Genomic DNA, 26456 nt, shown 5'->3' on the forward strand with positions numbered 1-26456 from the left:
CCATTTCATTAAGGTTCCTGTTATGGAACTACTCCCATATGACATCAGTGCAAATCATCATCTGCTACCCATTTGCTCAATAAGGACAAAAAAACATAAATGAGTCAGACATGAGTGTTCAGCGGGAGGGGGGGGGGAGATGGAAACTGACAGCATTTCACCAGGAAAAGGCTCATCTGTGCTGTGAGGCTCATGTGCACACTGGCTGAGTGTGCATGCAGCATGCCGGTAGCGGCGGCGTGGAAAGCTGACCCGCTGTAGGTTGGTGTAGAATGTGACCCCAACTGGAGTAATCTGAAAAGCCTGAGGATTACACCAGTGGCTCGGCTGTCACAGAGGAGGCACAGTGGCACGGTGCTGGTGTGTGTGGTTATGAAAGAATGTGCCAACCGTCCCACACGGCAGAGAATACAAAGCATTTTGAGGACATATCTTTTGATTCCAGTGCTGCTGATCTGTTCGTCTGTCTGCTTCTCATATGCTGGTGGTCTGCAAGAAGATGGTCTCGGATTAGGCTTTGTGCAGCAGCAGCAGCAGCAGCCGTCCCCGTTGTTTTAAAACAATAGCTGCACTTTGCCCCGAGGTCACAGCAGAAGGACACTCCAGCCGGCCAGACGTGTGTCACCTGCTCCGTCCTCTCCTTAGCACTGTCAGGACAAGGAAGGAGCTCAGCGCTAAGCTTTGTCATCCACACATTGTGAGGGGATTGTTTAGATAACAAGTTTGGAAGCTGGCGATTATCATGCTTATTAGATAACTATTGAAATAAGTCAGGAAAAGTTAAGAAAAGGCCTGTTTATTCACCAGTGAGAAACCACTTCCCACGACCAGTGTATTCTTAATAGTTGCCGCTTATTATTCTCATTTCCACATAATATTTTTCAAATTGTTTCTTTTTCTTTCATTTTGTGACTTTTTCGTTCAGTTAATCCGCTTTACCTTTTGACCTCATCTTGTCCTTATGCCATCTCTTTGGAGAGGTGTGTGTCGGTTGGGGGGGTGGTGTAGGTATAGATCCTGTCACTCCCCCAACACGAACACCTGTTGGAGACACCAAATCCCCTCTTTGTCTCCGCGGCCCCCTCTCAGTGGATTACCATGACAACGCCCATTCATATCATGGCTGAAGACTGATTATACAGCTTCACACGGTCAATTATCACTGAACAGAGTGCATTGTTTTAGGGGGACGCTGCTTTTTCTGAAAAAAAAAGGGGGGGGGGGGGGGGGAGAGAGGCTGTGTAAATAGTTTTCTAGAAAGCTTTATTTCATACTTGAGGTGCTGTGTAGTCTCTTAGAACAGGGGTAGAATTAGCTGGAGTTTCACACCAGATCACAGCTGAAATAAATGCATCCAGCAACATAAAAATACCCTGCTCATGTTCGAAAGTGTGTTTGAGGAAAGATAAGAAATGATAACAGCAAATATCACTCAGTCAATGAGCAAGAGAGCAATAAAACACTTATGGAAACATATGCCAGCTTTTATTACATCAGGTGGAAGGCAATTTTAAAAGGACTGACTTTGAGGCAAGGTGACTGTAATGTAAAGCACCGCGGGGACAAAAAACCAGGCGACACAAAAAGCTGTGTAAACAGAAAACAGAGTACAAGCACTAGGCACACACATTACTTAAGTAATAAGATTTGTAAACACAATGCGCTGTGCATTAAAGGTGAAATAAAAAACCGTATGATGAAAGTAGTGTTAAAATATTGTTATTAGATTGTACTGTCACATTTTCTACGTTTCATTGTTTAACATTTGGTTTAGCGCTTAACAAAAGAACGTCACAGAAACAAACTATTTACAAAGGCAAAGACTTCACTCCCTTTGGGTCAAAACAAATCATTCACATTATTGACTGGGATGTAAATATATGGTCTTCTAATATACTTTATATCAAACTCTAACAGTGGCTATGAAGACAGACTTTCCACCGCGTATTGCCTTCACCTGACTTTCTGGATAAAACGAGTCAAAGCATCCGTCACATTCAACTTTCTGTGATTCATTCAGCCTTGGCACTTTCATTGTCACCATCCAAACAAGTAGTTATTTTCTGTCAATTCCGTAAAACGCAACTTTGTCGCTCATAAACATTGATATGCAACAATCATCACTTTGCTGAGCTCTTTCTGTTAGTCACAGTCAATTCTTTGTCACAATTACAATAAAGCAGCAACCATGGGAACAATACCACTGACAGGAATGTAAGAGCAACATGAATTATTACTGTATCATCACTCACAGGATGTTTAGTATAAGAGTTAGTATGTAAAGTAAATATGTAAAGACTATCAAATCATTTATTGAACTATCAAACACTATTGTAATACCTATTATATAAACCAACATATATTATTACAAGATAATATAGCTATGAAGAGGTTCAGATATAAATCGTACTTCTTAATGGGCTGAACGCCATAACGTCTTTATATGTTCAGCCAACACGACTACTGGATTGTTAATTCTTAAAATTGTTAAAACAATTTTCTTAGCTTTCAGTATACATTCAACGATGACCCTGTTTACACCTGGCATTAACATGCTTCTTGGGGGGGATCCGCTCAGAAGTGGACAGCTTTAAGTATTCACTCCTGATATTACAATGCGTCTCCACATGCGTCTCGAGTGCGCTCTGTGCAAATAAACGTAGGCTACCTTAGATCTGTTCGCAAAGAATAAAGGGGTTTTTATTAAAGGTAGCCAACATGAAAGAAAGAAATAGCTTAATGTCAAATTCACAAGAAGGCCCAAATAATCAAGAATTTGTCAGACAGCAATTCAGAAGGTTTAGAAAGGATCTCCTAACCAGTGTTCATTTTGTTAACTAAAAGTATAGCGAAAAATGTTCACCAAGGACCTTTTTTCCATGACGAAGACGAGATGATGACGAGCTAAAAACAGATCCTTCGTAATAAAAACTACGACAAAATGTGTGTTTTGTTTTCAATGATGAGAAAGGATGGGACTAAACGCAAAGAAAATATTTGCGCTCGTTATTCATGAGTTTGAAAACTAGACCAAAACAATGAAGGTTAAAAATGACAAAAATGTGACTAAAATGAATTTAAAAAGCTAAAAAAATTGAAAATACCTGCCAAAATGAACACTGCTCCTAACTAAACAATTCCCATGATTTCACTATTTTTTATGGGAGTCTGGAGACTTTCTCCAACGAAGAACAAAGACCTAACCTATATTGGTTACTGTTTACTTTATTCCTAAAAATATTTCCGTGTTTACTGTCAATAAAATATTTAGTAAATTTTGTGTAACACTGGGTTCAAACAGCTGCTTAGCGTCCGCAGGTTAAGACACACTGTTAGAGACAGAGCAGCTGACTGGCCAGTACAGCAACACTTTAAGGAAAGAAAACAGCTTATTGAATATCATGGTGGATTGACAAGAAGGCACAACTGTTTCAAGAGTATGCCGTGGCCATTTTGCAAAGTTCAACGTTGTGTTTTGTGTGTATTTACGCAGATGACGTCAGTTAAGTAGACGATACTTCAATGTGGCCCAGGACACACTGGCTCCGATCAGACCTCAATGTGTCTTGGGTGCATTCCCACCTGTAGCTGATTGGATCACTCATGATGTATATTACTGCCAGGTGTAAACACGACCAATGAACTTGTGCAAAAAGTAAAAAAGAAATCATGAACGCGTAACTGTAATATGATGTTTTCATAACCTTCACAGCCCATTAGTCCTGTTATCAATGTTTAAACCCCATTAAAAATATGGGTAATAACAACCACAAACGTGGTTTTGTATTCACTCGTCATTTCATTTCATTTCTTGCTGAGCCCTTCAGGAATTGTCAATCACAAATTTTCATGGGAATAAAAATACAAAACATCCATCTTGGAAAAACATTCACATGAAATAATAGCTGTGAATGAGGGAAGATGTGTAAAAAAAAACAACACAGTCCTGGGAGACTTACTGACTAAGTGTCTTATTTCACTTCCCCTCAACAAGCTGAAAATTCAGAACTCAATTCAGACGTTTTCCTAACAAAACACTAACTGTTTTTTACGATAAATGCCCTCAGGCTTCTGTTTTTTCTTTTTCCTTCTCATCCTTCTTTTTCTTGCTCTTTTTCAAGAACGAAGGTGTGCGGAACTTCTTTTTCTTTTTCTTGGGGGACTTGGTCTGGCTCTCCGGGGTCTGAGCCTCCCCCGTCTTCTCATTCGACGTAATGGAGATTTCCACCGTTTCCGTAGTGCTCACGCTCATCTTGGATATCTCGATGCTCAAGTCGTCCTCCAGCTCTGACAAGTGGTCCTTCCCATTAGGAATTGTGTCTGCCAAACAGTGAAGAGGGTTGTAGATAAGTAGTGCAATTACACAGACAAGGCTGTAATAATACAGATTACCCCACAGGGACATTAACCACAGAAACAAACAAGCAACTAGTTCTAACATCATTTCGGTGCCTGTTGACTTGCTAATTACCTTGTTTAGCTGGCGTCATTACGGGAGAGAGGGAGAGGGAGATAGTGGAGCCATCAAATGTCGTCATCTCATCTGCATCAGTGGCATCATCATCGTCTGTAAAATGATTACAGCCATCAGTGGTCAGTCATTCAGCAAGTTACTGTCCATGTGAGGTGTATACCATCAACATTATGTCTTTTAGAGTTTTATGTTTAATTGTTTAATTTCAAATGTTACATTATGTTTGGTTTGCGTAAGTGATCATGAAGATGAAAAAACAGAAAATGTTGAATATCAATCAAGGACATTACTTATTTACCATATAATGGTTTGATACTTTGACATTGGACAATGTTACAATATTGATATGTAGCAGGTATTTACCATCATAATAATTTCTTAGCATGCTAACATTTGCTAATTAGTCACAACCAAATCTGATGTGAACGTCATTAATGTTGCAGGTCATCAAACACAGCATAAGACAAATTAATATTTTGACCTGATTATGGAACCATATGAAAAGTTGAGGGATCATCAAAGTGATTACGAGTAATCCATAAGGGGCATATGAATGGCTGAATAAAATGTTAATGGTAATCCTTTCAAGAGTCTTCAGGATTGTCTCTCTGGATGCATGAATGTCTGCAGGAAATTTGCAATCAGTCGTTTAACCCTTAAGATATTTTAGTCTGGATCAAAAATTGATGATCCAACTGATCAACCCCAGCTGACACTGCCATCCAATCCCACGCTGCTAGCAAAACCAAAACCAAACAAACACTGAACACTGAGCTGCTATAATAACTCTGCTATATCCTATTAATATCTATTATCTGATGTGTTCCGAGTATGTCACATTATTGTGATGGTGAAAAGTAAAGGTGCTAGGTTAATGCACAGTTGTAGACATGTTTCCCGCCCACACACAAATTTTTTTCCGAGACATGAGTAGTTTGACAGGACCGACGTCTTTGCAGCTCATCTCTCACCGTCCCTGTCAGCTGACATCACAGCTCAGAGAAGAGTGAAGCAATAGAATTTTTACTCCTGCTGGAATTCTTGCAGGAAAAACCCTCATTTATGCGAAAACAGTTCCAACATTTCCTCTAGACAGGGAGCAAGCGAGCACTATAATCAACTGCCTGGACTGCAGGCTAATGACACTGTTTTTTAAGTGGATGCATTAAGTACAACAAACATTTGGGATATATATAAAACTAAAACACTGGCATCAGACCCAAGTAATCAAGTAATTGAATTCATGCAATTACATCTAATGTGTTCTCCTTAATTGAAAAGTCAAACAAGTTCAATTTGAGCCCATAATTCTTTAGAAATCAGCATTTAATAGGTTCTAAACTCGACTCTCTTCTTTCTGGCATTGCATGAAGTCAGAGGTTGCTGTTAGCCCCACAGATTAGCTTTGACTCTGCGTCTCACTTTCCTTCATGACCTCTGCGACCCCAAAGGATTCACTTCAAAACATCATTCACTCATAATCTACATGGGATTATGTCAGATATGAGTGTGTGAGAGCCCCAGTAGGATTTGATTAAGTACGGTGCGCTGTAGACTACCTTCTTGGCCTTGCTGTTTCTTTTCTACTGTGTTCTTGTATTCCTCCAGCTCCTTCTCCGTGAGATTATCGAAAGGGTTCGGGGGAAGGGAGCGAGTGTGCTCCTCGTCCTCAATGATGAAAGCCTGATTGAAAAGAGAAAATAAGAAGACATGATGGTCACTTGATGTGATGCACTTTGCAGGAAATAGAAGTAATTGCTCATACTTTTCTGCACAATTGTCAAATCAACATCCAGAGATCAAATACATTGATGGCTTAATTTTATCCAGAGGTGCATCGCATTAACCTCTATTATAAAAATCAATTGAATGCTGTTTCCAGCAACAGGATATCGGTCTTTATTTTTGGGTTGCTGTAAATCTCAATAAAAAAATGACATGAAGAGACACAATATTAGTGTCTTCTTGACACTGTAGACATTTAACTGTCTTGCCTGGCCCATATAGATCGCATTATTATATGTTATTATCTGTTTGCTTGCTATTATGCAGTTTGGAAAATTGATGTTTAATAGTTTTGTTTTGATGTTAGTAAGAGCTCCTATCTGTCTGAAGACGCCTCTGCCTGCCTGTAGCCACTAGGTGGACGTGTTGGTAATACTAATTTAAATTTGAACAATTCAACTGATAAGCTATTACACATTGAAAAAAGACACCGTTGAAATTCCCAGCTGATTTGGGAATAAAAACAGTTTTTGTGTGTACTTTTTGGAATCTCCCTTTCATTATCTGCGCCCCAGCTTTCTTTTTTGTTTGACCACAATGTTTTTAACCTTCTACATTCTTGACTTAAGCAACAATTAAGGAAGAGATCATTCACGCATATGAGTGCTGAAGCGATTAATCAAACCTTTTTGATAAGCGATAATGGATTCAGTCATTTTCCCAGTAAAATATGTAAAACATTTGCTGGTTCCAGCATCTTAAATCTAATAATACACTGCTGGTATTTGTCACTTATGATAGTAAATGAAGAGTCTTTGGGTGTTCAACTGTTGATTAAACAAAAGAAACAACATGGAAGCATCACTTTGGGTTCTGGGATATTATGATGAGCATTTTGGAAGATTTTATAGACTAAACAATGAATTTTGCAACTAATCAGCTAATTAATGATCATGAAAACAGTTGTTTATTGTTGCCTTTATGAAGTGATTTACTTTTAAAGTTAATTTAATGTTGTGATCACATTTTGATAACCACATGTGCTTTTAGAAATAGTAAATATACTCACTGGTCCTGGGATGGTGTCCACAACAATGCCTGATAGCAACTGAGACTTTGGTCCTGGAGTCATCTGGTCTCCTCTGTGCTGTTCCTTTATCTGAACAAATGTATCCAACAAAATCATTTTAAATCTGGTTCAGGAACCATTAACATCACATACAATAGCTTTATACAGCACTACACTTGCTAACATCAAGTGTGTCTGACATAATCCTACAAACACCAAATGACAGTTTATTCAATAGATGAATCAATCACTTTACTTTAAAACTAATTCACTGTCAACAGTTTAAATAATAAATTAATTGTTTTGGTTACTTTTCATGCAAAACGTTTGATGTTGATCATGTTTTGGTTTTGTAGCATCTCAAATGTGAAGGTTCTGAATCAAACAAGCAATTTGGCAACAATCAACTTGGTCTGCAGGAAATGATAACAGACACAAACCTATTGAGGAAAATAAAAATTGCAGTTTAATCGATAAGAAAAATAATTGTAGGTTGCAGCCCTGCTTTAAGGACATACTGGTTGCTGTAATTATGATACAACACAGGCCGGAAGAATGAATGAAAATAGTCCTTTAATATTCTGAGTATTTCAATATGCAGAGGCAATGTTATGTGAAAAAATGTGATGATATTTCAACTGACCCGGTTCCTCTTATCCTGAACCTCTGTGGGATCAGTGTTGAGTGGGACAAACTGGTTGGGGTCCTCAATCTTTATTGGTGTACCGACGCTGTTGCCTGGCTGTGAAGACTTCATCCACTGAAGAGACAAAAAAACAGATGAATAAGTCAAAACTGAAAGATTTCAATGTGTATTTATCAAACTGACCACAAGAGGGTAGGCTAATACAAAGGAATGACAGCTCCCAACATCACTGCTGCCTTCACAGGCCAGAAACAGTCAGGGGGCGCTCATTATTTTTCTTGTTACAGTTTGACATGAAAATCTACGCACCACAGTCTTGGTCCTGGGGCTGACGTCTCCGCTGGGTGACTGTTCGGGAACATTGACCCTCAAGTAGCTGTTGGGCGAGTTGAGCCACCGAGTCCTCTCTCTCTGCTGTTTCTGGGCCATAAACTTGAAGGGGCTTCGCAGACCCATCTCGCCGTCCTCCGGTGGCACGGCTGACACCGTGGCAGGGATCTCCACGTCGTTCTTAGAGCGGGGCTTTTCACGGACGATGGGGTTCCTGTAAGAGTAGCCTGTTCTGTATCCCTTGAAGGTCACACAAAAAGAAAATACTATTTTAACTGATTTCCTTTGCCAGAGATTAAATGGATTGCAGTATTTTGCCCTGTTCTTTGGTCGTCCCTCGCAATCCATTAAATAAGTAATTTCAACTCTAAAAGATACAGAAATTCAAACAGATGCATGGGCGGCCCAAGATCCACTTACACAATGCTTCTAAATATTTAAACAGCGCTGTATATACAAACAGCCTTTTTTTGCAGATGTGCCCAGTTTCAGAGGGAAAAGATAAAACTTTGGTTTCAAAGTGTGTGTCGATAACAATACATCAGAGACAAGAGACACAACTGGAACAGTGGTGGGAACTCTGAAGCCAGCCGTTCGAAACACTACAATCAAAATAAAATCTGGCATTTTCTTGTGGACAAAATGACAAGTTTGCCACAGAATGAACAGTTTTAGGCTTTGATCGCCACGGTATGTGCAAGCCACAGTTTGTTTTTTTTTTACAGTACAGTTAACTGCCACCCCAAGCACAGTTTCCACTCAGTTTATGTAGATATTGTTCTGCTCAATGGCTGAGAGCAGAGTACTTGCTTAGTATCCGTTCCCACCTTTCAGGTAGCTCTGATTAAAGAAAACATACGTAAAACATACAGACCTATAATTATTTTGTGTGGGCTTGAAAAGAGTGACAGTGATCCAGTGAATAACAATTATTGACCTGAAAAGTCTGTTCAATTCCAAAATATTTAAATCTCATCATCATAATTTCTGGCCAAACTACAGTATTGACCCGAATATAGGACAAGGTTTTTCTCAATGAAAATAATGTGAAAAAGTGGGGTCGTCTTATAACCGGGGTCTAACCGCTGACACATGCTGATAGTTGTCTGGGGTCGCTACATGACCGCAACGGCAGAGGGTGCCAGCTTATTGTAGAGACGTCACTAGCCCTTGTTACACAGCAATGCAGCATTGTCTCCGGAGCGGTGGTTCACCAATTCTCTGCCGATAGTGATTCACACAGAGCGAAGGATCTCCGCCGTACCGCCGTGTAATTCACACAGAAAGCCGGCGCTGCGGCTCCTAAAGAGGCGTGACGGTGTTTCCCAGGTGTCCCCCGTCAATCTAAACCCACGGACAGTTTATAATCATATGGATGCTGTTATAATGTGTAGGGATTGAGATATTGACCCACCAAACATCCTGGAAAGTGACGAAGTTACCTTTTTCGCGTTAAATGACATAGTTAATAATCACCGTCAGTTAACAGGTCGCTGTCTGACTCTGTCACTCGCAGGGACGTAGGCTGTTTTCTGGGGCAAAGCTCCCTGAAGTCTTGGTCGGGAGGGCTGATGGTCACTGTGATTTCTTTTCATCACAAACACTCAATGAGTTCAAGTTTGTTACTGAGAAAAAAAAATGAAGGCATGCCCATTACCAGAGCTATCATCCAGCTGAAAGTCTTTTTTTTTGTAAGATTAGTCTCGAAAAGAGGGGTCGTCTTATAATCAGGGTCGTCCTATATTCGGGTCAATAAGGTAACTCACCGATGTTCATACCAAACATGACGCATATTTTTGGCACAACGACATTTTAACAGTCGTTTTTGTTTCGGGCTTTCCAGTGTTGTGTGAGGGGAACTCGGCAGCATAGAGGGGCAGAGCGGCTGCTGAGAGCTGGGGAGCTTGGGAGGAGACAGCAGCGCGCAGAGCTGGGACTTGTGGAGGAATAATCGCCTGCAGTGACACCAGGTTCTGCTCTGATCTGGAGCCATTAACCAGCGGGAGATCGCAGACTTTACCTTTATAAACGTATGGGATTAGAGAAGTGGGTTTATTTTTACTCTGGTTTCCCAACCTGTCTGCAGCAGTGAGCCATGGTGCATTGTAGGCTACTGTAATTAGTCTCTTGTCATCCTTGTTGACTCCTGACTGGAGGGGAAAAGTACTTTACTTCATGAACGTACAGAGAGGAGACATGAGGGAAATAACCGGAGTCTCTGGTGATTGCTGAGTTAAGTCAGAGGCTGAGCTCAACCCAAAAACACTCCCTCCCCCCAGGTGCCTGCTGTTGCTCACTAGCTTAAGGCCAGTGTAAAGTTAGCTACTCTGGCTGTTTTGGATGAATAAACACAAATTTAAAGATCTGGTTGTTTTAAAAGTGGCGTGATGCTGAAGGAAGATAGTTGATGACTTGTGCAGCAAATACAAATCTGAATCTGGACATTAAGAACCTACATAAAAGACAGAATACAGCAGATGTAGCATTCGAATATGCGTTATATGAATTCATATTATTAGTAACTACAAAAAGTGTGTTATTTTGTGACTGTTGGTTGCTTTACAATGTGACATTCAATATATTCATTTTCTATTTAAATAAACTGAATGGATAATGGCTGGATGGGAGAATGTTTTTGATGAAACTGGTCACTTTTGGAAGACAAAGATGAGACTCTTCATCCTCACATCTCACCTATCGTTCCATTTCATTCCCTTCCTTAGTTCGGGCAAGTAATATATGTCCTTCTGCTGCTGTAAAAGCTTTCCAGGGTCAGCTCTAAATCCTCTCCTTCACTCTGTATTATTAGCTCTGACCTTTAGTGTTTTGGGATCATTGTTGACGTCACGTTCACCACAACTAGCGAACTCCACATCCTGGCACAGACAGATAGATCTCCTGTTGCATTAAGTGTTGTGGCATTTACCCCCAGCGCCGTATTGAACAGTCTTTGAGAAAAGGCCAAATCCGATTTCCAAATTGAGTACATCAGAGTCCTCGAACTAAGTGATTGTGTGGTCTGTGTGCCTGTAACTGCCCACAGCATGCCTCACCATCTGGAAGCTATGATCGAGAGGGAGGGCGGGCCAGGATCACACAGAGCTAACACAGCTGCAGCCCACTCCAGCCACAGTTGTTAGAGTAGCGCACTCAAACAGACACAGTCTGACATCTTCTGTGTCCACAGTACATGTCAGGGTCTGGTCATTAGTTGTGTGGTTAGAATAGCAGGCTTCAAATTGACACAGCACAGAAATCTTACAGGTGTAACAAGACCAGCAAACAGTATGTTAGCCACAGACAAGAAACATGTCTCTGTGCTTAAAGGGACAGTTCACCCCAGACTTTAAAAATAATACATATTTCCCCTTATACATACTAATATTTATCCATCTAGATCATTTTTTTGTGAGTTTTGGAAATATTAGCTGTAGAGATGTCTGCCTTCTCTCAAATATAATAACTGGATGGCACTCGGCTTGTGATGCTCAATGCACCAGAAAATAACTTTTAGAAACTGTACTGCAATGTCCGTTTCCAGAAATCACGACTCTGTTACTCAAGATAATTCACAGACCTCGTTGTGAGCAGTTTCATTAAGAAACTATTTACTTCCACCGAACTATACCATATCACAGTGCAGAGGGAAACATGGGAAAGGCAACAAGGTCTGTGGATGATCTTGAGAAACAGGGTCATGATTTTTGGAAACAGACACTGCTGTTGAGTTTTTGATGTTCATGTTTTTTGGCACTTTGAGCACCACAAGCCGAGCGCCAACTAGTTCAATTATATTTGAGAGAAGGCAGACATCTCTCTGCAGCCGATATCTCCAAAACTTGTCAACTCACACAAAAACAATCTAGATGGACGAATGGCACGACAGTTAAGAGAAAAAAACTTATTCTGTTTGTGAGGGTGAACTGTCCCTTTAAGATAATCTGAACTACTACAGTATCTGTAATTTCAGTGAAAACAGAATTTTTCAAACTGGCAGCTATTATAAAACAATCTCATTCAATTACACAAACCCTTTTCAGATTAAATAAATAAAAAGAACAATGTAGCTTCATTGTGTCTTCTAATCAGACACTTCCCGAGGAAGCTCCCGAGACAGGAAACTCAAAGCATGATGGGTAAGAGGCACAGGTCAGGGTTCACTCACCAGGTTGTCCAGCATCCTCATTAGGGACTCGAACTCGGCCTCGCCCACTTTCCATTTGACATCATTATCAATCGCCAACCCGGCGGCGGCCACTCCCTGGGTCAGGGGCTTAAACTTCTCTCTGTCCAGGAGCACGAGGTTGTCCACACTGCCTGAACATCCTAAAGCCTTCACCTAAACGAGGACACGTGATGCACAATTAATATTAAATAATCTGAAGTTAACCGCCAAACTTTTATTCTGTGCAAAAGTAGACATTTTCCCCTCATGCATTAAATTTAATCCAGGAATTTCTAAAGTTTACCTAGAAAAGAAAAGGAACATCCATTCACGTGGGATTTTCATCTCGATAGAAATTATATATGAAGTGAGCTGTCAACACGTGTCAAAAACAACAAACACGGTCCAGAAACAGCAGGGTGCTGAAAAACACCCCGACTGCCTCCCCAACACGAAACAACAGGTGTCTCAGGAACACTGCAGGGTTCCACCTGCCTCTGACTGCGAACATCGTTCTCGAGCGCACATTTGCTCGATGAGCTTCATTCAATCACAATGTATGTGACATCAGCTGTGCTTCCACTCTAGGCATTGCAGTAATATTGTGCTACTTGCAACCAAGACTGAATCGTTTGTTATTTAAAGTAATCTTTGTGAAATATGTGCATCAAGGCAGCATTTGAGTTTACAAATTGCTCCAACCTGAATAATGCAATTGCATTTCATAACAGGGAAGAGGCAGTGACAAGAAAGGAAATCAAGCATTTTATACCTGGATTTCACAAGCTTGCTGAGAGTGGTACACGTAGTGAAAAGCCTCTTCTACTGTTTCTCCCAAAGCCAGCAGCCCATGGTTCCTCAGCATCATCACCTGAAAAACACAGGAAACACTTGAGCTGGCCCACAATTATCAGCATGATACACCGAACAAATCCAGCTGGGTTTATACATGCCCACGTATGCTAATGCGAATTGATTAATTCATGTATGCATTAATTACGCATTAATTATCACGTCACGTGTCATACTAATGCAGTCTCTGTAATTTAAAGCAAAAAAATCATCATAAAACAGAACGTACTGTTCTTTTCTCTCTTCGAGTAATTTTGAACTGTGGAATTATTAAGTATAAACACAAACAACTGCCTCCCGAAGTTTGAAATATAAGCATCAAAAGGTGGATTGATGGTGTCCACAGGTGACAGCTTTTGGAGTCTATCTATAAATTCTTCCAGTGTGAAGCTGACAGTTTAAGAGCTGTTCTGTTCTTTCCTTGTCGTGTTTGAAATAAGGTTTTTGTTGGGGGTTGATTGATACCAGTATCATATCTGTCTACAGCCCACAGTCGATTAGCTTAGCTATGGATGAGGACTGATAGCAAGGGAAAACAGCTAGGCTAGATTTGTCCAACAACAACAGAATCTACTGAGTTGCCTGTGTCTCAACCAAAAAGCTGCAATTGAACACATCGCAAAGACTACAGCTGATGACGAAGTAGTTCCAATGCTCTATGCCTACATGAGAGGAAATACCTCTCCACACCACCAGGTAGCAGTCATTCAAAAGGGGAAACTGGAAGACTCAGGCTTGTAAATATTCAAAACTTTGTCATGACAAAGCGCCGATTTCTGACGCTATTCTTGCTAATAAAGCCACTTCTGATTGAGAAGATGTCTATAAAAAAGTTACAAATGGTAACAGCGAAGCGGCTGAGTGGAAAAACTGTGATTAATTTGACGAAATCATGGATACTACAGCGACAGGCTCAAGGGGATTTCCCTTTCTTTTTTCCATTTCACTTTTTGTGCCGTTATTCTCTTAGCTGAAGAGCCAATCGGAGAGATTTCTCTCACTGACCAGCTCCACTGCCAAGTAGAATACTTGCTCCATCGGCCAACAAACAGCAACAAGATTTTTTTTTTTTTACCATTTGACCGAGCTGCGCTGTTTCTTCCCACTCCTACTCTTCATGCTACTCTAACCAACTCCTAACTGTAGCTCCATATTCAGCACAGATATGAGACTGATATCTTGTCTAACAATCAGCAATTAAGCCTATTTATATTAATATTTTCCCTATTTAACTAATAGAGTGAGAAAAATCTCTATTTTAAACACAATGTTTAATTGAAGATGGTAGGCAAAAGACAACTTGTGTGTCACACACTATTTTACATCATATGCACATCTGTTAATTCATTTATATTTACTTACTAACAGGTATAAATAATCTTTTATCTAGCCTGTTGTGCATACAGTACAATTACCCACTCTGTCCCATGACAAGTGAGCCTGTCATTAATGGAGTCCCTTGGTTTTACTGTACCTTGGCAGTAGGGCCCAGAGCTTTCTGAAACTCCACCTTCTCCTCCTTATTATCCAAGCTGCCGTGGTAACCAAAGCTGCTCACGTCTCCTAGAAGCAAAGCCTCCTGGGAAATTGGCAGTATTCCGCATTTCATCGAGGACACCTGTTAACATGGGATAACGCCAACATGTAAATAGAAGCACATTTTTTGCTGTCAGGCACAAATAAAACTTTACACTGCAGTGTTCATCATGTGCTGTGCATTTTACAGTCAAGCTTCAAAGGAAATGCTACAAAGGCGTTACGGGGTGTCTGCATCTAAATTAACCAGGCATGCAGGAGGCTGCTTTTAATTCTGCCTTTTTCCTATGGTGCAAAATAAGCATTTAGCAGCAGCCTACCAGCTTTGATTAAGATGAAGCTCATTTAATATCCGCCTGGAGTGTACTTACTGCAGCTGTAGCAGGGGTATGTATGTGGATGATACATCTCACATCTGGGCGCATTGAGTATATGGCTGCGTGAGGAGCGAACCCAAAGTGGTCGATGCCCAGATCAGTAGAACCCTGGTCCACCACCTCACCTATTATGTTTACTTTTACCTACACATGACAGAAAAAAAGAAGAACAAACTCATTGTTATTTCAGAACATAAAACATAGTAATTGTACACAGGTGATTACATACAGTATGACTGAACCATTGAAGGCACCTCGTGAAGTTTTCTTGTTAACAAAGTTATCTTTACATCAAGTAGTTTCTTACAGAAATACATTGCCTGAAAGTACCCTGATTCATTGTGTACCTCCTATGCAAATGACACTGTACTAGCATCTATGGTGAAACACTTGTGATGCTCACTGATACCAAAATATGTTTTATCCAACATAACAACCATCAAGGCATAAATTACTTTAAAATATATATATGTATATATATATATATATATATATATATATATATATATATATATATATATATATATATATATATATATATATAATTTCTGTAATTACCTTGATTCAATTTAAAAACATTGCTATAATCAGACTTTAAACTGCATGTATGTAGTATAAACTTTATTTGCTGATGCTTGCACTGTTTCTGTACTATAAGCACATTCTTATGGTATAGCCCTCCCATAGTTGGTTAGCCTTTCAAGGGTGCTTGCATTTAATAAAGCATGTCCTCTAAAGCTTTTATGTTTGGTAGTTTGCTAGTTATATTTGGATACACAACATAAAGAAGAAAACTGAACCAATAACGTATGTTGAAATCACACATCTGCTGATAACCCCAACAATCCATTCATGCTTACAGGTACTGGGCTATTCCAAATCAAATAAAAGAGCGACAAATATTTCTTACAACAATCACACATGGGTAATGTTGCCCAGAATCTCCCTGACCATACAATCTGTAGTCTTGCTTACCAAATTTGCTCCAGTCACCTCAGCAAAAGACAGACCTCTTGGACTGATCAGAACATGGTCCTGCTCTTTATTGACACGTACCTGAGACAAAAAGAAGACATCATAATCCAATCTGGGTTACATAAAAATAAATAGCATGAGTAAATTCCAAGCTCCTGGCAGGTCTAATAAATACATACAAGATGTATGTCCGACCGGTTCAATGCCTCCGCAAGAGTGTGTGCCTCATTAATACTTGTCAGGGTCAAAAACCCTGTTAAAAAGCATTGATGTCACGGGAGACTGAATTTCTACATTTAAAACAAGTTCTTTAGGCTGGGTTAGCAGCTACTCAGAGCAGGGAGACCCATTTCATAGATTCAAGGGTACAGGAAACTCTAAACCACAAAAATAAAAGCTCTCTTCACCCAGGGAAAAACTAAAAAATGTGGTTTTCGAGTTGATAAAACTTACTGTCTAGGCTTTCCCTGTGGGGAAAATCTGAACTTCACATCTTGACGTCGCAGGTGTTCATTACATATTTCAGTGTGAATTCATGCTGTTTGGGAGCTGTACATATTCACAAATGTGACTTTCCAAACCATAAATAAAATAGTGGTTTTGAAAAATAAAGAGGTATTCCCCTTTAAGCCTTCTAGGAGCCAGAGAAAAGCGAGGCTCACATAATAATACACAAAGCTTGTGCAGCATACATAAGCAGATGTGCAGTGGAGCGCGATGGTGAAGTTGTACTCACAGTAATGTAGGAGCTTGTAAAACGAGCCCAGCTGAAGAGGTCAACAAGCCTGTAGAGGCTGGCCAGCCTGCAGCGACTCTGTTTCTCCCCTTTAGCAAAAGAGGGAGACTCGATGCCAAACAAGTCATTGACTGGAGTCACCATCCCACAGCCTGCCACAAGACATAACATCATAGGGTAATTTGTCATGCAACAACAACATTAAATTTGTATTTTCTCCCAAACATCTACAACAGGGGAGCCCAGACCTTTCCTTTTTCCAGGGTTTAAACTTTAAAAGTTAACAGTGGTCCACGGGGCAAAAGAAGGCACTGATGGCTTTTTATTGTTAAGCTGCAAAATGATACTATACAGGAGCCCAAAGAGACAAGTAAGAAGAAAAAATACTAGTGATCCATTTTCTAAGTCTTTTTTCACTTGGCTCCGAGGCATCCCAAGTTCCATTAAAACAGTATTTCACTGCTGGAACGATGGCCTTTACATAAAACTAGGCTGTCTGTGCAGTAGAAAGATATGATTGATGCTATAAGGGGGTTGTGGTAAAACCTCCAACAACCAGAATGCACTGTGTTGCAGCGGACCGAGAAACACTCCCGTAGATGGGACGGCTTGGGATGGGATTAGATGTAATCGAATATTGTATAACGTGCCGCTATTTGCCAGAGTTTTCAGAATATTGATTATTGAACAGCTGTTACACTGTCTTTGAGCTTGCCCACACACCTACCTAGTAACTAGACCAGGATACGTGAGGCTAGAGTTAACTGGCCTGATGTAGTCTGCATGCAGCACTTTACCATAAAGACACAGAGGACTTTGTCTCTGGAAACACCAGCTCAGCAATTCCGTTTTAAAGCGCGGGAAAATGGTGAGCCAAAGGATTGGAATGAGGCCATCTATCATCTATGTTGTAAGCAGGTATTTACTAACCAGGGCAACACCTCAAATTTCTACTCTCATCCCAGAGAACCTAGCACAGTCAGCAAGTCCATCTGAGCAAACAAGCAACGATAATAAACAATATGGTATTACCACTTAACAGTGCACATTTTAGGCGAGCAATAAACATAGAATTTGGGATTTTGGTTCATATTTGATCATCTCTGCCCAGTTTTCCAGTTTGATCACAGTTTTTTCAGACTTCATTTTCACAATACATGCACAATTTTGGCGTCCACTTCTTGTCCACATTTTTGGCAAGAAAATAAGCAGTGTAGTGGCAGAATCTTGGTTTGCAGTTGATCAGCACTGCCTAGCTTAGACAATTTGATTTGAGTTTGGTCAGACGCCCCTAACTTGATCCAAGAGAAAGAGGGAGGGGAGGCTCTCTACCTCAAACCGACTTAAATATTTGTGTCCGTTGTACAGGCAAAATGGGGAGAAGTTTACCACTGTTTATTTACATAGACTACTAATATTGTAGTGATACAAAGCTGGTTGAAAATCAACAATGTTCCTGTTTATTGGAGTGACTTCCTGCACAAAGTGTTACTCTGCCCACCGTGTTAGATTATGAAAAATAATAATTAGGGATCCTGCATATTCAAAAAGTATTTTCATCCTGTCAAAGAAATAAAATGCACTACAAACATCTGGACGTCCACATCAAACCTTATTGTGGGCCACAGTTGGCTCACGTACCCCTCTTTGGGCAGCCCTGATCTACAAGTATGTTTACAGGGTTTGTCTCCTCATCATGTAAAGATAAAACCTCCCAGGGAACTTGAGTCTCTACGGCTGAAGCTTAAAAAAGGTCTTTCTCAATGTTCCCAACAAGAAACTAAAGGGTATTTTGAGCTGTGATACCATGTAAGGGCATGTATTGACACAGGACACTATCTTTTACAGCCACTTTAGCTTTTTTAAAAAAGCGATCTTCCTCAATGACCTCACTACAGGGACTTCTTCCAAACATTTACCGTTTTTTAAATCAATCTTTTAAGCTCCAGGGTGCCCTGTGACCTCTGCAGAAACATAAGGCTACGCTAACATAATTAGCATTGCAAACTGCTGTTATTCATTACTGGTCATGAGGGCTACTTAATAGAAACACTTTCAATGAAGAATGCTGTCAACAACTTTCTGCCTTTTCTGCTGTTTCAGGGTTGCTCAGCGTCACAAGAGCCTGACAGCTCAGCCTCTGACAATGAAGATATTCAGCCCGCATAATGCACATAGACACAGTATACGCACTGAATGACAATCAGGCCCGAAGGGAGACAGATGGAGACATTCACCCACACACAAACACAAACACAAACACACTGCCACTCACTGATGGGTGAAGTCAGGGGACCGACCCCTCCCAAGGTGCTGGCCATGACCAGGTCAGCAATCTGCCTCAGAGCCAAGAGACCTGAAGGGTTGTTGCCCTTCGTCATCTGGTCCTGAATCAGGCCTTCCAGCTCATCTTTGAACACCTTTAGACAGAAAGAAAAAGGTTTTTTAGGGCGAAGTGAGGTGAGGCAAGAAGAAGCACAAACACGCCACCATAAAGCTGTATTAACCTAGCAACTGATCTACACACAATGCAGCCTTAAACTCATTCCAACACCTCCTCAGGAAGTGTCAGGGAGCACAGCACGCTTTCAGGCGCTCCTTATTACAATTGTACACAAATCACGACAGACCATTAAAAGCCTCTTTGTATGCCTGTGAAAGGAGCAGGAGGGGGATCACATTAAACCAAATTAATTTTTGCCTTCAACAGTAGCGTGTGAATCTTGAAACAGCGATATTTCTCTGTGTGCCGCAGCTAAGCTCCAGCATTCTGCTCCATCCCACCACGGTTCCCATGGCGACGAGATGAGCTCCACTTGTTGGGTCCGTTATGCAATCGCAGATGAGTGTGGGCTCGTCTTATTTCCATGCACTTCATTGGCGTGTGTTTATCGCACCTCCTTGTACTTCACCTAACCAGACCGCACTGCTCTGTTCATCGTCCGCTTGGTTTATATTATACAGAGATAATATCTGTTATCATATGAGGAACAGATTATTCTCTTTTGTATTTATGACCCTAAATCCTGTTTCTGTTTATGCACACTCTGGAGAATATCAATCAAACAGGTGTTGGGTGTTCTGATAAGAGAGATCTCTTTTTTTTGTGTGTACACTCCAGAGAATTTTATCAAAGTGCTGTGTGATTATTTATTTTAGGAATGGCCTCTAATCTGTTCTTGCAAATGAACTCATACAGGCACCAAATTAAAGGAAGTTGGTACAATTATGACAACAACCAAAGAGGACTAGGCAATATATGGATATTATATAGTTAACGTCAACATATTGTGTTAGATTTTGGATGTGTTAATAACAGGACAAGGCATACGTGTCGTCTCGTCCTGGTTTTAACAGCTGAATGTAATTTTCTGAACTTGCTGGAATACTTGTCTTTAACCAGTTAGTCATTACATCCACATTACTGATTCTTATTATCAAATATCTCACTGTGTTAATATTTTGTGAAATTAACAATAAGTCGCCCGACAATATTGTCAATCTATATCAATTGCTAGCATTTATGAAGTTCTTTTGAGGAGATTTCATAATATCGAGATACATATTGTGTATCGTGATATAGCCTAAAAATATTGTGACATTATTTTAAGGCCATATCGCCCAGCTGTACGACCAAAGAATATTTTCCACTATCATTTAATTATTTTAGCTTTAAACTGTCAGGAAATAGTGCGCACAGGATGTCTTTATATTACCAGTTGGTTTTTTTTTCCCGCACCGTCAGAATAAACCCAAAGTCTAATCAAACAGTCTAACAGAGAAAGCACCAGCCATTATTCACATCTGTGAAGCCTGAACCTGACAGCGTTGGTATTTCTCCTTGACATTTTAGCAAACATTTAATCAATTGGCAACATTTTTGCCTGTTAATTTCTTTCTGTTTACTCAACTGGTTTCTGAGAGTATGCAGTACACTTAAAGGTCCATGTGTGCATGTAGAGTTTGGTGTGATTACAGCCGGATGCCCCTCGCCTCACCCTCACCTACCCTACGTCTGCCAGAAATGGAATGTAACTAGAAGTAAATAGACTCAAATGCTGCAATTAAATCCTGAGTATTTCCATTTTGGGTTACTTTATACATCCGGCTACACTACATTTTGGAGGCAAATTGTACTCAACTACATTACATTTAATTGATAACTTTAGTTACGAGTTACTGTGCAGATTATTTGCTGCGTCATAGAGTCAAATGAGTGTTTTTTAAATGAACGCTAAATGTTGACTATTGGATCTGATAATCGGTCGGTCTACAGTATGTAGTACATGTTTATACAAATGAAGTCCGATTAACATTTACCTGTACTTCTAATGTCAGATAATTTAATATTTTTACTGTAATAGTAGTCATACGGGCGACTTTTTCTGTTATGAAAGTAATATTTTGACAAGTTATCTTTCCTGTTACTCAAGCATGAATTCTGGATGCTTTTTTTAGATACCGGTGGCTGTTATGAACTCAAAAAAAGCATGACGGGCTCCTTCTGTAGATATTAAAGGCTCGTTCTAACAAAAACGCAGCGATTCTTAGTTTCAGGTGACGACAAACAAAACGACAATTATTATTTGTTTCTGCTCCTACATCCCATCCACTGGACCGTTAAAGTATGCAGTCTGTTATACCTTTAAAATAATTGACACTGTTGTACTCTGTAATAACACTGATAAGACACAAAAGATCAAAACTGTGTGTCAATATTTAAGCTCAGCTACAGTTAAACACTGAACTCCTTGATAATATTCATAAGCTTGGAAAGAGGCCACATTCTAGTGAGTAAACAAAAAGCTAAACCATTATCTAAGTACAGCAGAGAGTCTGAAACGACCTTCACATTAACAGGTAAAAAACAATGCATTTCAATCTGTCTTGTGTGAAGGTACGGTTCGGCTCTCCGGCTTTCAGAGCGCCGTTTGTGACTCATCTTCAGTGAAAGCTGCATGTGTAGGAGGGCACTTATACGGAGCTGCCGGCTACATACTGGACTCTGCAGGATCTGGGTGACCCTCTTCTTCTGCTCCATCATGTTGAAGTCCTGCCTCAGGTCGGGCGACATGTTCCTGCTGCGGAGGTACTCCGGGTCACTCTCGTCCACGCGGTCGAAGTAGCGCTCCTTGGGGTCATTGCTGGACAGGGACAGGGTGAGAGACCCCGCCGTGTGCCTCACCTCCACCAGACTCATGTTGTCACCGTCCTACTCGTCCTCTGGAATCTGTGCGAGAGAGAGAGAGGGAATGAAACACCACAGATCAGTTCGCATCCAGGCTGTCAAGGCAACCGGGTTGTTGATTTTCTATCAGGAAAGATACTGTACGGGTGCTATGGTGACTCATGTAATTACAGGGATGGAGACAAAAGCGAGGAGAAACATTGTTGGGTGATTGATGCCGCTTTTCGAGTGCGGGGCTGTTGATGTGCAAAGCAGGATGAGTTAGTCACAGCTGCTGTGTACATACTGCAAGTGTGTGTTGTTTTTTTTTTTTTTTGAGTGTGTGTTTTTTAATGAGGCAGCAATGAAAATGTGAGCATCTTAAGCTCCCAACAACTCTCAAGTATTTTCTTCTCCTCTACGCAGATGGGAGGCCAGCTCAGTTGAAAAAAGTGTGAGGTAGAAGTAGCAACACTCCTCTTCAACTGTTGGAGCCAGTGAAGCTTTGTCAACACACTAAACAAAAGGCAGGGCCCCTCATGCAAATCAGCCAGCCTGGAGAGCAGTTAGCACCTTCAGGGCTACCTGGACGTGGAGGGGAGGGGAGTGGAGGAGGGGGGTGGAGGGATACACGAGATTCCGCAGGGGGACTACTTTACTTTACTTTACATTAACTTCGGCCTGTAAATTCCCTCCAACATGACGAAATAAAACTTGTAAAACAGCTTGCATCCAGAGAAATGCGCGCAGGGCATCAAATTACAACTTGCAAACCCCCTTAAAAGAAACTACGAAAAGTAACGCGGGAAGAGCGGCTGAGTTATATTATCAACCGAAGCTCCAACTTTTCTTGAGTTCAAGCTCCATTAGCAACAAAGCGAACATGAAAATAAAACCATGAGGGAAAGTTTTAAACATTACCTGCAGTGCTCGGTTCGTGGGAGGACGACGTGATGTCGAATTTCTCCAACAGAGGCTCCAAAATAAAAAAAGGTGGATAAAAGTAGCAGCAGGCGGATGTTATTCTCGGCTCGGATACATTATGGCTGTAAAGAAAAGAAAAGCTCGCAGTGCGCAACTTGATGCTGCTCCAGTCTCCAGACTGCAGACTGCCCGCTGCGGGGAAACACAGAGTTGTAGAAGGAGGAGAAGAAGAAGAGTGGAGAGCGGCTGCATGGAGGAGGATGTGGGTGTGTTGGTGTGGGAAAAAGGAAAAGTGACCATGTGACTTCACTCATCCACCCACCAGGCCTTGTGAATGCAGCGGGACAAAGGAATGGCCACTCAGGATCAGTGGAGCTGTTTTAAGGCTCTTCTTTACAACCACACTGTAGCCCTCCTGTAATATTCCGACACTGGCTGCGAGTTCAGCGACCTTATTTTACTGTTTCATCCCCTGTGGTATCCTTAATGCCCCTGCAGGGGCTTGTTACAGGATTGTTACAGCTCTAGCAGGAATTTCTTTTTTTCTATTTTCTGTTGGTTGTGATTTATCCTCCTCTCTCCGTCTGCGTGTCTGTCTGTGTGATTCATTAACTCCTGCCACTTCATTTCATAAATAACTGAGGCTCCTGTGTTCCCACAGCCCCTCAGCCGAGAGCTTTTCATCAAAGCTATATGGCCCAGTCTTACCAAAACACAGCACTTCAAAGCCAGAACAAGTGCTCCCCTCAAAAGTGAGAGGGGAAAAAAAAAGTTTGTCCAAAATACAAGATGTTTGCTCACAGACAGCAATGAAACACAGAAGTTCTCCGCAGAAAGAAAGACAACGCTATTTCTGATTCTTTTGTTCACCTCTTACAAAAGTAGCGACAAATCGTCCATCGATCGATTAGTTGTACGAAAGAAAATTAATTGCCAACTGTTGTGTTGATCGATTAATCATTTCAGTCATTTTCTTCAAGCAAAGATGTCGTTTATACTTTATAATAACCATTACTGACATTGGTAAATGTGTATTTGTTTGTAAATTGGTGGATTGTTGGTGATTTTGTAGTTAAATAAACATGAAAATAGTTGTTGGACAGATAACAAGCAATAAAGTGTTTATAAAACATTTATTAAAGGGGCAGTATAAATGAATTTGTGTTGAAAACATTCAAAAATAACTAAAGTTCTCACCAGAATGTGAAGAAACAGCAGTCCTCACAGTGTTTATGTACTGTGCTTCAGAGATATCTACTGAAGTAAGCATGCTAACCAGCTAGCTCTTGCCTGTCCTGGTTCAAAGCTCCTGTGTTAGCGGTGAAAAGAATGTCCAAAGTATTCAGCCTGTAATGCTAGCTGTAAGGCAAGCTGAGCTAACTAGCTAACGCCAGCTACAGCTTGCAGCAGCTAGCGGTTACTCTGGGTACATGCGGCCCCCTATGTGTTTGGAGTAGGTACATTCCTACTCCTACTCATGTGGCCAGTTCTCACATATTGTGCCTTTAAGCAGTTGTAAAGGATTATAAACATCAGATGCAACTTTCATGGTTATGGAGCATTTGATTAACCAAAGTTTGATTAAAGGTATTACAGGGAACTAAAATTAAAGCTATTTTTTAAGTGCTGAGGATGAACTGAGGAGTCTCGCAGCCTGAGGAAAGATGTTGCTCTTTAGTCGGTGATACAGTGCGACACTAAAATAAGGTTTAGAGAGGCTGAAGGAATCAACCAACAATAAATGATCCATGCGGTAGCTTTAACTCTAAATATACCGTTTATCAGTGATGGTTATTATAAAGTCCTGACAAGATGTCAAACATTTACTGGTAAGGATCTGCTGCCTTACTTTTTTCATTTATAACAGTAAATGAAGAGTCTCTTTGGGTTTTGAACAGTTGGACAAAATAAGAAATTTGAAGATGTCACTTTGGGTTTAGGAAAATTGTGTATTTTTTTTTGCTATTTGTTTGATGTTTTTAAAGAATGAACAATGAAAAGGTTAATCATAAAAACGATCACCAGATAAATCGCTCATAAATAGACTGAGTCACTGTGACATTGCACCAACAACAGTCAGTTCCAGGTAGACACTCCCAGGACATTAACTGTTTTGCTGTTCTGGCATCTTTGATATCTACAACAGCGTCCTCCTATGATAACTGATAGTTTGCATGAACTCAGGCTGTCATTTTATTTAGTCTTTGGCCCGTCCAGCAGATTAGATCTCCACTCTAACGTTAGAGAATTGTTGTTATTAATAAGATATGACAGCATCAAACATGCATTTCTAAAGACATAAATTGTACGTAGGTTTTCTGCCCAGATGCTGTTGTAAGCAAACAGTATGATATGCACTATGTAATTGATAGTTGCAGTACTTCATCACACTTGCACCAAAATAATGTTTTGTGATTATGTGCCAAACATATATACATAATACATATGACTTGCAGGGCCGGATCTAGATACATGCCTTGTGCCTCCTTCCTTTAAAGAGCTCAGACAGAGTGGAATCAACGGCCTACATTAAATAAAGTGTAGAACATAAGTTCATATACCTATAATATAGTGATAATCACACCAGCTGTGCCTCACGCTCCGCTGTTTCACAAAACACTTCCATGCTGCTTCTCTTCAAGTGAATTAAATTGGCCCTCTGACTGTAGATATGGATAGGAACAAGATTAAAGCAAATGTGAAGCTGTGCAGATTTTATCCCGCTAAGAGATCAGGGATCCCTCTTCCCTTCCCACCCCCTCTAAACTATTTTCTGCCTTGCTGGTCAGTCTCTCCAAAGAGTATTTTAGCCATATTCAAAAGCACGCCATATTAAGTGAAGGCAATTTCGAGAATCTCTGAATTTTCTCAGCACCCTGCTCCTGCAGGCCCACTGAGTTATTACCCCTTTAATCACGCACACTCACATAAGTATCTAGGTTTTGGGAGATAAAGAGGGAGAAGGATTGGATCACTGACTGACATAACAATTCCAGGAAACAGAGTGGAGTCTGGGAGGCGGTGCACATATGTGGACATATGGCTCGATGTAATGAAAAGCAGAACTTTCTCACTCCAGAGCAGTGTGGACCCCCCGCCCCCCCTAAACCCTGAAACCCTGCCTCTCTGTCCCTGGCAAAGTTCCCAGCGAAACCACATACAAGCTTAAATGCCTGCATACACACACACACACACACACACACACACACACACACACACACACATACACACACACAACATCCTCCCTCTCGGCCGCCCTACGCATTCTCGCTGACTATTTGAACTTTTCAGTGAGGGCACTCTGTCTTGGAAGCATTGACCAAATGTCAGGTGTTATTAGTCGACGTCTCATTCATACAGATTACTGCTGAGGATATTGATGTCCACAGATAAAAGTGCACCTTTGTCTTGTCACAAACCAGCTATTCCGTTGGACAAATGCAGGCATGTTAATGCTGCGTGGATAAATCAAGGAAGAAA

General features: G+C 40.7%; 2 protein-coding genes across 6 annotated transcripts in view; one reads left to right on the forward strand and one right to left on the reverse strand.

Annotated features, from left to right (window-relative positions):
* The window catches only part of LOC115596465 (VPS10 domain-containing receptor SorCS1-like), a 138371-nt gene that overhangs the window by 16777 nt on the left and 95138 nt on the right, over nt 1-26456 (forward strand). The gene's annotated exons all lie outside the window — the stretch shown is intronic.
* The window catches only part of LOC115596467 (gamma-adducin-like), a 32067-nt gene continuing 7074 nt past the window's right edge, over nt 1464-26456 (reverse strand). The window contains exons 1-15 of one of the 2 annotated variants that reach the window (XM_030441617.1): nt 22974-23367; nt 21885-22115; nt 19161-19305; nt 16886-17037; nt 16150-16230; nt 15169-15318; nt 14736-14879; nt 13182-13280; nt 12410-12583; nt 8224-8484; nt 7912-8028; nt 7269-7358; nt 6034-6157; nt 4472-4567; nt 1464-4320 (exon numbers count right to left, since the gene is read on the reverse strand). In XM_030441617.1, the coding sequence (XP_030297477.1) occupies nt 4064-4320; nt 4472-4567; nt 6034-6157; nt 7269-7358; nt 7912-8028; nt 8224-8484; nt 12410-12583; nt 13182-13280; nt 14736-14879; nt 15169-15318; nt 16150-16230; nt 16886-17037; nt 19161-19305; nt 21885-22085 (2091 nt within the window). In that variant the 5' untranslated portion in view covers nt 22086-22115; nt 22974-23367 and the 3' untranslated portion in view covers nt 1464-4063. Of the gene's footprint in view, nt 4321-4471; nt 4568-6033; nt 6158-7268; nt 7359-7911; nt 8029-8223; nt 8485-12409; nt 12584-13181; nt 13281-14735; nt 14880-15168; nt 15319-16149; nt 16231-16885; nt 17038-19160; nt 19306-21884; nt 22116-22973; nt 23368-26456 lie in introns of those variants that run through there. The other variant, XM_030441616.1, reaches the window with a different exon arrangement.

This window comes from Sparus aurata, chromosome 15 (genome assembly GCF_900880675.1).
Source record: "Sparus aurata chromosome 15, fSpaAur1.1, whole genome shotgun sequence".
Lineage (NCBI taxonomy): Eukaryota > Metazoa > Chordata > Actinopteri > Spariformes > Sparidae > Sparus > Sparus aurata.